This window comes from Haliotis asinina, chromosome 9, assembly GCF_037392515.1.
Source record: "Haliotis asinina isolate JCU_RB_2024 chromosome 9, JCU_Hal_asi_v2, whole genome shotgun sequence".
Taxonomy (NCBI): Eukaryota; Metazoa; Mollusca; class Gastropoda; order Lepetellida; family Haliotidae; genus Haliotis; species Haliotis asinina.
In genome coordinates this window covers 62184751-62196842 of record NC_090288.1, presented here as the reverse complement: position 1 = coordinate 62196842, position 12092 = coordinate 62184751, and the positions used below count along the sequence as shown (strand labels likewise).

Genomic DNA, 12092 nt, shown 5'->3' with positions numbered 1-12092 from the left:
GGTTTATGTACCGAATCCACTCCGGTGTTACAAATGCAGAAAGTTTGGCCATGGTGCAAGATCTTGCACAGGCCAGGCTGTATGTTCACGGCGCAGTGGACCTCATGAGAGTACTGATTGCACTGATAACATCAAGTGCGCCAACTGCAGAGGTGAACATCTGGCTTCGTCTATGTCTTACCCAAAGTTTGAATATGAAAGCCAAGTTCTTAAAATCAAATACACAAATAACATCTCTTACTTTGAGGCAAAGAAATTAGTCAATACTCTATCTAAATCTTCTACTGCTCAAACACATTCATCCACAGTTTCTTCGTCTGTTCCAACATCTGGTGGAAAATCAGTTTCAACATCCTGTCAAACTGTACTATCTTGGGTGAATGCAACTCAGATAACCTTGGATGAAAATCCTCCAATAACACAAGAGCGTCAACGCTCCCCATCGTCCCAGACCGAATCTCAGCCAGAAGCCTTGAATTCAACACTGGCAACAAAAGGTGGTGATCATCTTTCTAGCAGGAACAAGAAAAAAAATGAGGAAAAAGACCAGGGCTCTTCAACATTTAGAAGAGTCTTCACCTTTGCCACCATCAGTGACAGTTCAAAATCAGTTTGAATCGCTGGACATGGAGATCACTCCTTCACAAATAGGGTGTAGGAGTGGCGCAACCAAGCACCCGCGACCTCCAGTTGAACCTCCCTAGACATTTTTATGGCATTAATACAATGGAATTGCAGAGGTCTTAGGAACAATTTTAACGACCTACAATTATTATCACAAGATTATACACTATCGGCGTTTAGTCTACAAGAGACATATCTGAAAAGTGCTGATAAATTTCAATTGCACCGGTATAATTCATTTCATTCATTCTCTCCTGAAGGTGATAAAACCATTGGCGGTGCTTCTATTCTTGTGAGGCACGGTGTAATCCATAACTCAGTTCCTCTTAAAAGTAACTTTCAGGCTGTTGCGGTCCGGCTTACTTTACAGATAGCCTTTACGCTTTGTTCTTTGTACGTCTCTCCTTCTTTGACTCTTCATCAGTCCAGTCTTCAGGATCTATTCAACCAGCTCCCTAAACCATGGGTAATCTTAACGGCCATAACCCTTTGTGGGGAATACACCCTGGTTTTGAAACCTATTCTGTCGCTCACAGATCCAAACATATATAGCGAATTCGAATAGTCAGTCCACGACAATCTTGTGAGTGAGTGAGTGAGTTTAGTTTTACGCCGCACTCAGCAATATTACAGCTATATGGCGGCGGTCTGTAAATAATCGAGTCTGGACCAGACAATCCAGTGATCAACAACATGAGCATCGATCTGCGCAATTGGGAACCGATGACATGTGTCAACCAAGTCAGCGAGCCTGACCACCTGATCCCGTTAGTCGCCTCTTACGACAAGCTGAGTCGCCTTTTATGGCAAGACAATCTTGTGGAAGTGACCACTTTCCCATAATACTTTCAGGATATTAATCCGAATGATGATCCCCCTGCAACAAGGTGAAATTTTGATAAGGCTAACTGGCCATTAGCCCAGACACTGTGTGCTGACAACTTGCAGTCTGACTCTTTTATCAATACCCCAGATCCGATTCAGTTGTTCTTCGAAACACTGAAGAATATCGTCGATGAAACAATTCCTAAGGCTTCTGCAAAACCACATATTCGTAAACCATGGTTTACTAACGATTGTAAACAAGCTAGGAAGTGTAGGAAGAAGGCAGAGAAATACTTTCCCCGCCATCCTATTGTTCACAATTTAAATAATTTCAAAATAAATAATGCTAAGGCTCGACATACTTTTAAACAAAGTAAACGTCAGTCTTGGAGGACATTTGTATCAAAGATTAATTCACGTACTCCAATGACAAAGGTGTGGAACATGATACAGAGAATCAAGGGTAAAGGTAGAAATATTAATTTTCATCATCTTAATGATGGACCAAATATATTAACTGATAAAATTGCCATTGCAAACAAGTTGGGTTAAACTTTAGCTGCACATTCGCCTTCATCCAATTATAATCCAACGTTTCAGAAATATAAAAATCATCAAGAAAAGCAAAAACTGAACTTTCATTCCGATAATGTCAAAGACTATAATGTAGTATTTTCACTACACGAGCTGAATACTGCCTTAGCGCAGCCTCATGATACCGCAACAGGCACTGATAATATCCACCACCAGCTACAGAAACATTTACCCAATGTATGTCTTGAAACACGTCTGAACATTTTTTATCATATTTGGACAACAGGGCACTTTCCTCCTTCGTGGCGTCATGCCATTGTTGTACCAATACCTAAGCCTGATCGTGATCATACAGATCCATCCAACTATAGACCTAGCTGCGTTTGCAAGACCATGGAGCGCATGGTCAAAAATAAATTAGTATGGTTTCTTGAATCCAATAACCTTATTACTAACATCCAATGTAGTTTTCGCAACAATAGAAGCACTATTGATCATTTGGTCGACTAGAATCATTTGTTAACAATTCCATTGTCAATAACCAACATGCTGTTTCAATATTTTTTGACTTGGAGAAAGCCTATGATACACATTGAAACATGGTATTTTTAGAGTTTGGTTTGAGAGGCCGTTTATACCCCAGTTTTTAACAGACAGACAATTTCAAGTTCGTGTTGGATCAACCTAGTCTGATTATTATATTCAGGATAGCGGGGTTCCTCAAGGCAGTATTTTGTCTGTTAATTTATTCAGTATAAATAGTCTCTCAAAAGTTTTAAACGACGCAATAAATGGGTCATTGTATGTGGATGATTTTAACGTTTCATGTCGTGGTAAAATTATGCATACCGTTGAGAAACAATTACAGATATGTTTAAATAAAATTCATAAATGGTCACTCGAGAATGGCTTTGAATGTGCACAGATAAAGACCAAATGTTTACATTTCTGTCGGAAATATAAGCCACATAAAGATCCCGAACTGTTTTTGGATGGCCTTCCAATTAACGTTGTAAAGTAAGCCAAGTGTCTGGGACATTTGACCTTGTTACCATATATTAAGTATCTGAAGGGATTAGATCTATTAAAAGTCGTGTCCAGTTCAAAGTGGGGAGGGGATCAGACTACCCTCCTTCATTTATACAGATCACTCATCCGGTCAAAACTTGATTATTGCTCCATCGTATATGATGGAGCATGCAAAAGCAACCTAAAACTATTAGTTTCTGTCCACCACCAATCCCTGAGACTTTGTCTTGGGTCTTTCAGAACATCTCCCATTGACAGTCTTTATGTTAAGGCCGATGAACCATCTCTTACACAACGTCGTATAAAATTACAATTTACAATACATAACTAAATTATATTCTAATGAATCTAACCCTGCCTATAATTGTGTGTTCCATCCGTTTTATGAGGATTTGTATACCAAAAAGCCTTCTCTTGTTCCGCTTCTAGGGCACAGAATTAAACCATTTATTCCCTCTGTCGGCATTGGGCTGGAACATATATCGCCTTCCTGTCTTCTTTCTTCTCCTCCTTGGCAACTGGTTAGGTCACAAGTTGACCTAACATTAACATCGTTTAAAAAATCAGAGACAAATGACTTACAATATAAACAAGAATATCATCAATCAAAAAACAAATATAACAATTACAAATCCTTATTCACAGACGGGTCCAAGGACGGTGGCGCAGTAGCTTGTGCCACGGTCATTGGATCCAGAACAATATCTTCTAGACTACCGGACAGCAGCTCTATTTTCACAGCAGAAGCTAACACCATATTAACGGCTCTTAAATATATTCAAAAACACCCTAAACATAAACAATACATAGTCTATTCAGACTCTCTTTCTTGCCTTCAGTTGATTAACAATTTGTCATGTAAACATCCACTTTTAATAGAAATTATTGAACTGTATACTAATCTTGCTACTAACCAGTACGACATCGTCTCTTGTTGGTTACCAAGATACGTAGGCATTTCTGGTAACGTGGTGGACGATCTTGCTGCCAAGGCAGCACTCAACAAATCTGTGACACCACGTCTTATTCCATACTCTGATTACAAAACTAGCATTAGAACCTACATCCGTGATCTTATGCAGAAAAAGTGGGACACCCATGTAGGTGTAAATAAATTACATGAAATAAAACCGTATATTGGTTACACCTACTTGGGTTTTCCGTCCAGATTTGAAGGGATTATCTTATGACGATGTCGTATTGGCCACACAAGATATACACATAAATATTTGCTTAAAGGTGAGGATCCTCCGTTTTGTATCCCTTGTGATGAAAGAATCACAGTCAAGCATATCCTGCTTGACTGTGTTGAGTATTCCATCACAACGGATCAGTATTTTAAGTCAACAACGATGAAGGATCTTTAGCAATATTAGGCCTCGTTTAATTATTTCATTTTAAAGGAATTAGATTTGTTAATTGAATTGTAATAGATAAGTATTTTATAATTGGAAGATTAAATTAGTAACTCAAATCGTTAGGGGCTGTACCCTCAAAGGGGGTTGAAGTGCTGTAAAATAATTGTCCTCCTGAGAGGGTACTTAACACCCAAAATATTTGAAGAAAATTTACGTTTTCCAGGTTTTTAATCGTTGGATAAGTGTTCTTTTACTGTATGGCTAGATTTGTCTAAATTGCTAACAGCTGAAGGGATGATGTAAATCCAGCTAGGGTCCATGCAAGAAGCAAATGTACTGTACGTCCCCATTAGTATGGTGATCTACCTTCAGTTGTTGGCAACCTATAGCTCATCTGTATATTGTACTGTCCTCTATAGATACATTGCTTTAGGTCTAATCACTAGTTTTACATTCTACTATGTGATATTCCAGGTAGTTTTACCGTCCTTCGCTGACAGGTTTTTACAATGTCTATTAATTCATTTGTAGTTTTATAATCAATCGTTCTCGTCACGATATGGCTTCAATATTGCCGATGTGACGTTAAACATTAACTCACTCACTTACTCACTTCGATCCCACGTATTAAAGGTTAGTTCCCGTGAATTAGAAATCTAAAGACAGAATAGTGAGCTTGATGGGATTACCTTCGCGACCTAATGATCTCAAACAAAGGCCATTCTATGCTGTTTGCAGACACAAGGTTCATATGAAAGTTTTAAGTGGCAAAGAAATGAAATAAATAAATAATTCATTCGATTTGGATGTTTGGTGGGGGTTGCTTTACAGGCACGGCATCGCCTACATCTATATCATCCCTAGCAACATCAGCTCAGCCAGGCGCACCAGGAAATAAGTGAGAGAACTAATGAATCAAATTTGACATTTGAATTTTCTGCTCTGGGGATAAATGTTTCTCATCAAGGTTAGCTAACACCTCAGAATGCCTTAACTTTGGTGCAACATTATCACTAAGGTCATGAAACGTATTTACCATTTAATCAATGATAATACAAATTACAGAAAAACACACTCTCGTAACACACTCCCTTGAGGGAAAGAAAGTTTCACAGAAACTTTCTGTTATAGTCATAGCAAGATAACTAACATTAACAAGATGACATGTAATACTATGAATAACATGAGAATCATCTGGCAGAATTACAATGATATAATACAGATACAAACATACAGCATCATTAAGTCATTATACACTTACAACATCAGCACAAACATTGTCTTTGCCCTTAATGTGTCTAATCACAAGACTGAACCCGTGCAAAATCAAACTCCACGTGCACCTCATAAATCTTTGATTCTCGTTCTTCATTTTATGAAGAAAAGTAAAGGGATTGTAATCAGTAAACACTTCACATGGCAAAGTAGTGGTGCCTAGGTACACCTAAAAATGCTGTGAAGCTAGCAAAAGACCTAATGTCTCTTTCTCAATGGTAGAATCATTTCTTTGATGCTTGTCAAACTTCTTGCAAAATAATTACCAAACAGGGTGTTTAAGTGTTTAGAGGTGGAAAGTGATGCTTTCTCCAAATGTGGTGCCTGCAATCATGGGTATGGCTTTGACTTTTCAAATGCAGTCTGACAACTGCTATCCCACTGAAATTTTACCTTTTCCACCAAAAGTAGGGAGCTCCATCTGAGATACTTACACAAAACGTTCTTATAATAACCTGCCATACCCAAGAATCCCATGAGTTGTCTCTTAGACTGAGGTACTGGAAAATGTACAATTCCTTCAACCATAGCATGAACTGGCTACAGAAGAAAGCATGAGTTTCTTTCAGATGGCCTTCCCACTCCATGTTATAAATGAGACATCATCCATGTAAGCTTCGACACTGTCAAGACCAGATGTGATATTCTTGACGAGTCTCTGGAACGTTGAGGGTGCGTTTTCAAACCAAACGTCATCATTTTGTATTGATACAGTCCGTCTGGAGTTTAATTTGCCAAAAGCCTTTAACTAAGTCAAGCTTACTGGTGTATTTAGCTATTGTCCACTATCGGAACTGGAAAATCAGTTCATGAGAGTGCACTGACAGCTTTCAAATGATCACAGCAGCGCCAGCCACCTCCACCACACTTTGGCACAAGAACACATGGTCTCTGCCCGACACTATATTGCAGCATGGTTTGTTTTTTTCGCTCGTCCTACAGGTCTTTTGTTTTCTCTTCGGTGGGTCGAGAATAGTAAAATTATGCAATACTATTTCGTGAAACGTTACTAAATTACTGAATGACACTATTATATTCATATTACACAATTCTAGATGCATATTCGATAGCCAGCATTATTTCTTAAAAACTGTTTATGACAGATCTTTATATCATTCTGTACTCGTTCATGGTTGTGTGTTGTTGGGTCATTTGATACAACATCATTGATGGTTGACAATGACAATGATGGTTGACAATGACAATGATGGCTGACAGTGACAATAATGGTTGACATTGACAATGATGGCAGACAATGACAATAATGGTTGACAGTGACAATAATGGTTGACATTGACAATGATGGCAGACAATGACAATAATGGCTGACAATGACAATGATGGTAAGACAGTAAGTGTATTTTACGTCACTGAGTTGACACATAAATTGGAGCATGGTGTATAGCACTGATTGAGCGAACACAGTATCATTAAAATCTCAGTGAGCTAAACTCCCTAAATTCAAATCATATTCCACATCATAGTTCAGAATTTTACAGCACCCAGTCACTTAATCCCTTGTACCAACACTGACATAACATCAAGGAGTTTTATAAAGCAATAACAAAATTCAACTTCACGGGGATACCCGTACTGGACAGGGTGAAAACAGATGGGCTGCTTTATCTGGAGATATTTATAACATGTGCATCTTCACAAGTCACAGAGACGCTCTCACATTATAGGGTTAAAGGCTGAGTTAGTATTGTTTGGGGCACGCTCGTTACATGTCATGTAAAAGTGAAGAAATGACTTGGCAGCCCAAATCTTTCCACTCGCACTTTATCGCATTTCCACTGCTCATTACGGAAAAGCTAAATGTGAATGTTGCACACAGGCATGTGTTACAAGCTGTTAAGGACCATCTCAGTGTTTCGTCCCTCTCACCATGTTGCAAATACTCATACATAGACATTCTCACACGAACATTCTTACACGAACATTGTTTCACATGACTAGTATAAAACGAGTGTGACATTTTGTATTGCCCAATCATGCGCTAAACAAAGGGAAGTAGTAGAATATATGTTTTGATTTTATGTTGCCAGCCACATGACAATGTCATGTAGTCTAATTAATCAATTCGGGCAATGACATACGTTTCGCCTGATGCTAATTTTCACGTGTAAAAAGGGCTCTATACACAACCGTGGTGACCATGAATTCGAATTCCTTGCAGCATAAGAAACTGGTATTAACAAACTAAGTTTATTTTTAAAATTTAATAAAGTCGTATTTCTAAGAAGTCACAGAATGTCCTTGTTACAAGAGGATGTACAATGATCCCCAATTCATCTGGCTCACTGGTTACACTTCTTGCGCTTTTTAAGCTATTTTTGTAACGTGCAGTGGGAGGGATATAATACCGAGGCGTAAGAGATCGCCAAACCTTTCTAGCGAGTGAGCCTCGTTTTGAGATTTCAAAAATTTAAAGATTTCCGTTAGTAAGAGCCGATTGACTATGGCCGCACTGGAAATACTCAAATAACCAATTCCTCATCGCAATGACGTTATGGCTTCGTGTTGTTTTCAAATCGTTCTGCTTCGAGCTACCATTTTAAGACTATGGAAAAAGGACAAATATATTAATCTTACCTCACACATGAATGCCGCTTTAGATTGGCTAAGCCCCCTTGTATTTTTTTTCAATGTACCACGCTTACAGACGATGTATGTTTTTCAATGTACATCGCTGGGAATGCCGAACTCGTTTGGTTCTTCATGGTAGTACTTCTTTATCTCGAATAACATTGAATCACGCATGATGCACAGAAATTACCGATGTTTTGTGATTGAAAGTGAATGGAAGGGAGATAACTCTATATTTGTTTTCCTTGTGTCGTCTGCACAATGGCGACGAAACGATTCACCATACTACTACTGCGAGGCTGTACCAGTGCTTCAAATAGTTCAAAATTAAAATTCAGGTGTTCGGTAAGATAAATACGTTGCTCACTGGTCCCTCCGGGTCCATGGGCTCATTTACACATAGACAAACCTCGAGGGTACATGAGTCCATGGACCCTCTCGTGACCAGTGAACAATTTACATTGTTGCTCGAATAAATACTGATCAAGAGAAAGCATAACTACGAAAATAGAAAATACACACGTTTTATTTCAAATGTATTCGTTATTTTCATAGTAACAAAAGGGCTTATCAGACGAACCAGATTCCATCGAGCATAAAACGGGAAAAGGCGGTGAAAATCAAAAATGGATCACTGAATGTTCAGACCTTCGTGAAAGGTGTACTTGACATATCCTGTCCTGTACTGACAAAAAAAAAAGAATCGCTGATCGAGTCATTCCTCGTGTCTAAAGGAGAAGATCGGATGATCATTTATCTTGTCTAATCTAGACATGGATCATCCCTGGCAGTGTTGACTGTGTCGATGTCCCTGCAGCTGATGTTGGGCCAGTAGTCATCGAATGTTGTTGAGAGGAGGTCATTCCTGAAACTGAAAGTTGAGCTTAGATGTACTGATCAGTGCTATAGGTTGATATGCGGCTTCGTATTTGACCTTGTAGCTGGACTGTAACAACACGAATCATTATCTATTTTATTGATGAAATATATTGGAAAATTACCTTAAAATCTGACAAAACCCTTTGGATGTGCATACGCAATCTAAGCAGAGCTGATTGTACAGTTGTGACTATATCATGAGCACATTGTCTGTTTCATCAATATTACTGCTGTATAATATTGTCTCCAAACAATGGACAAGACCATCCAGTGATTTGCTGCCATGCGATACGATGACAGAGGATGTGTTTATGAATCACTATGAAATGGTGATAACACCAGGTGTTCGCGAAAATGCACCACTGGACATCATTCACAATGGACACCATTGTCACAGATGCATCAAGTTTCGAAATGTCCAGCACAAAGCTTCTTGAGAGCTTCACAGAGGTCTTGAATGTTTTAGCCTTGATCAAACAGCTTCTGAACAAGTCTTAGAGTGGTATGTCGGTATTGGTATGGTACCTGTTGGGTTGGTATCCAGATTTCCTGGGTGTGATTGTATCCTGGTTTTCTTCTTCTTTATTGACAAGCAGGCACAAACTAGTGTAAGAAATGCTGCAATGCCACCGATCGAACTCCCCACAATCTTCAAAACATTGCTGGGACTAGATTCGGATGAGGAACTGAAAGGGTTAAAACTGAATATATTTCTTTTTTCCTATTGCTATCTAGAAACGTTTGTTGATATACAGAAATGAATGTAATCCCTTGCTGAGGATATTGTTCATAACTATATGGAAGAATGAAACACAATGATGATCTTATAGAGATCTGAAACAAAACGAATTATGAAAATATGATAACGTTATGAAAGGTATGCACACGATGTCATGATGTTATTACGCATAGATGCACAGAATATATGACAAAATTATCCCATTACTCTGAGATACACAAGAATATGTGTACGCACATGAATTGCAGTATATGAGAGTTTCTAGGACTTCAGCCCTGCCCCAGAAAGAAGCGCATGAGGCACGTTGTCTCACCTTAGGCAAATTAGTTTGTTCAATATTGCCTCTGTTCACCCATCAGAAAATTACTAGGATAAGTCATGTGGCTATTAATCCTCTAGCAGATAACAGGCAGCTTGGATAATCCGGAGTAATAAAATCTGATTGTAGTGATTTGAACATGCTTTTCCGTGGTGTTTAATTCAACGTATTACATATACCCTTAACATATTATTTGCCAAAATGTAATATGAACGCAACGAGGGCAACGCAAGAACAGGATGACGCATAAGAGCAGTATGTGAACATGTAACATCACACAGAGCAACACAAGGTGGGGTTATATAGGGATATAAAAAGTGAGTGAGTGAGTGAGTGAGTGAGTGAGTTTTACGCCGCACTCAGTATTATTGCGGTTATATGGCGGCGGTCTGTAAATAATCGAGTCTGGACCAGACGATCCAGTGATCAACGGCATGAGCATCGATCTGCACAATTGAGAACCTATGACATGTGTCAACCAAGTCAGCGAGCCTGACCATCTGATCCCGTTAGTCGCCTCTTAGGACAAGCATAGTCGCCTTTTATGTCAGGCATGGGTTGCTGAAGACCTACTCTACCCGGACCTTCACGGATCGGCTGCACAAGAAGATGCGATATAGTAGTATACGATAGTGGAACTACATAATGAGGTATGATGGTATGGAGATAACACGTGAAGATGTAATTTAACCGAGCAGTTTGGAGTAGGTGAGTGAGTTTCGTTTTAGTAATATTCCAGCAACATCACGGCAGAAGACACCGGACACGAGCTTCATGAGGGGAATCGAACACGGACCATTGGCGTGACGAGCCAACACCTTAACCACTAGGCTACTCCATCGCTCCAGAGAAGTGCACAAGACAATGTGATATAATAACACAACTAGACACTACACAAGAAGAGGCTTAACTGTTATTCTATGGCAAACGTGCACGTGCATGTATGTGCCTTACCCCCTCGGGTGCCAAGAACTCGAAGTGGTCCAAGAACTCGAAGTGGTCCAAGAACTCCAGGAACTACCTGGGTCGTAGAAGCAGCAGTCGTCGTCATATAATGACCCGCAGCAGTAATGGGAGCAATAGTAAGTGATGTAAGAGCTACTGCCGTAGGACAGGTACTGTTTACAACTCTGGCTACCTTCAGACTCTGGAAGTAACACGTGGGAAACGTGTAGTAAATACTTCATGTTAACTCCAGAGGCCAAGACAATTCGCCTCTGACAGGAGGTCATAAAAAGTGTTGGTTATCAAATTAAAGCTCTGATAATATTGAACGACATATATCAAGAACAATTTTAAAATTACTTCAATGCATTGTTTTCACAATATTTATACATCGCAAATATCCACGCAACTAGTACATGCTGAAGGCACTGAACGGGTTCCCGATACATTCCATGCACCGATTCGCCCCCCAGACAGTTCGAAGTGTTATGGCATGGTTAAATAATACAGTCTTTCACTCATTTCAAGTCGTTTTGCATGCCCACCTTTCATCCAAAGAAACAACAGAGTCAGTAAGTTGAACATTCTCCCCATGATGCAGCTGACCAGTCCACTGTCCAGCCTCTACCGTATATAACTGTCAGTGGTGAATATTTTTGTTGAAAGGTTCATACCTTGAATGCTTTGTCGTTGAAACAACGATCGACCACCAGGAAGAACATAGACTTGTGTACACTGTTTTGAATATGACCTATCACACAGAACTCACGTCATAGATTGGGTAGAAACTAATCACTGAAAGTATTGAATCATTAAGTGGATCTGTATACACTACACAAATGTTCTCGTTGAGTCGGTTTAAAAGCTGAGTTAGTATCGCTTGGGGCATGTTCATTACTTGTTATCATGTAATAGTGAAGAAATGACTTGGTAGCCAAGTGCTTTCCAAATGGCAGTGTATTGGATTTCTACTAAA

The 12092-nt window shown here is 39.3% G+C and overlaps 1 protein-coding gene across 1 annotated transcript; it reads right to left on the bottom strand.

Moving 5' to 3' along the window:
• Nucleotides 1-281: 281 nt before the first annotated feature.
• LOC137297371 (uncharacterized) lies at nucleotides 282-11850 on the bottom strand. The gene is made up of 4 exons (XM_067829379.1): nucleotides 11662-11850; nucleotides 11126-11318; nucleotides 9639-9799; nucleotides 282-484 (listed from the first exon to the last, which is right to left on the bottom strand). Exons 1-4 carry the CDS (start codon nucleotides 11708-11710, stop codon nucleotides 282-284), a joined length of 606 nt encoding a protein of 201 aa, XP_067685480.1. The 5' UTR covers nucleotides 11711-11850.
• Between the last annotated feature and the right edge of the window lie 242 nt (nucleotides 11851-12092).

Bases quoted from the DNA above. Each gene is read 5' to 3' on its own strand.
- LOC137297371 (XM_067829379.1), bottom strand. From the start codon at position 11,710: ATGGGGAGAATGTTCAACTTACTGACTCTGTTGTTTCTTTGGATGAAA. The intron at 11,319-11,661 runs GTGGGCATGCAA...TGTTACTTCCAG, and splicing joins GTTGTTTCTTTGGATGAAAG to AGTCTGAAGGTAGCCAGAGT. The intron at 9,800-11,125 runs GTAAGGCACATA...TAACCCTTTCAG, and splicing joins AGTTCTTGGCACCCGAGGGG to TTCCTCATCCGAATCTAGTC.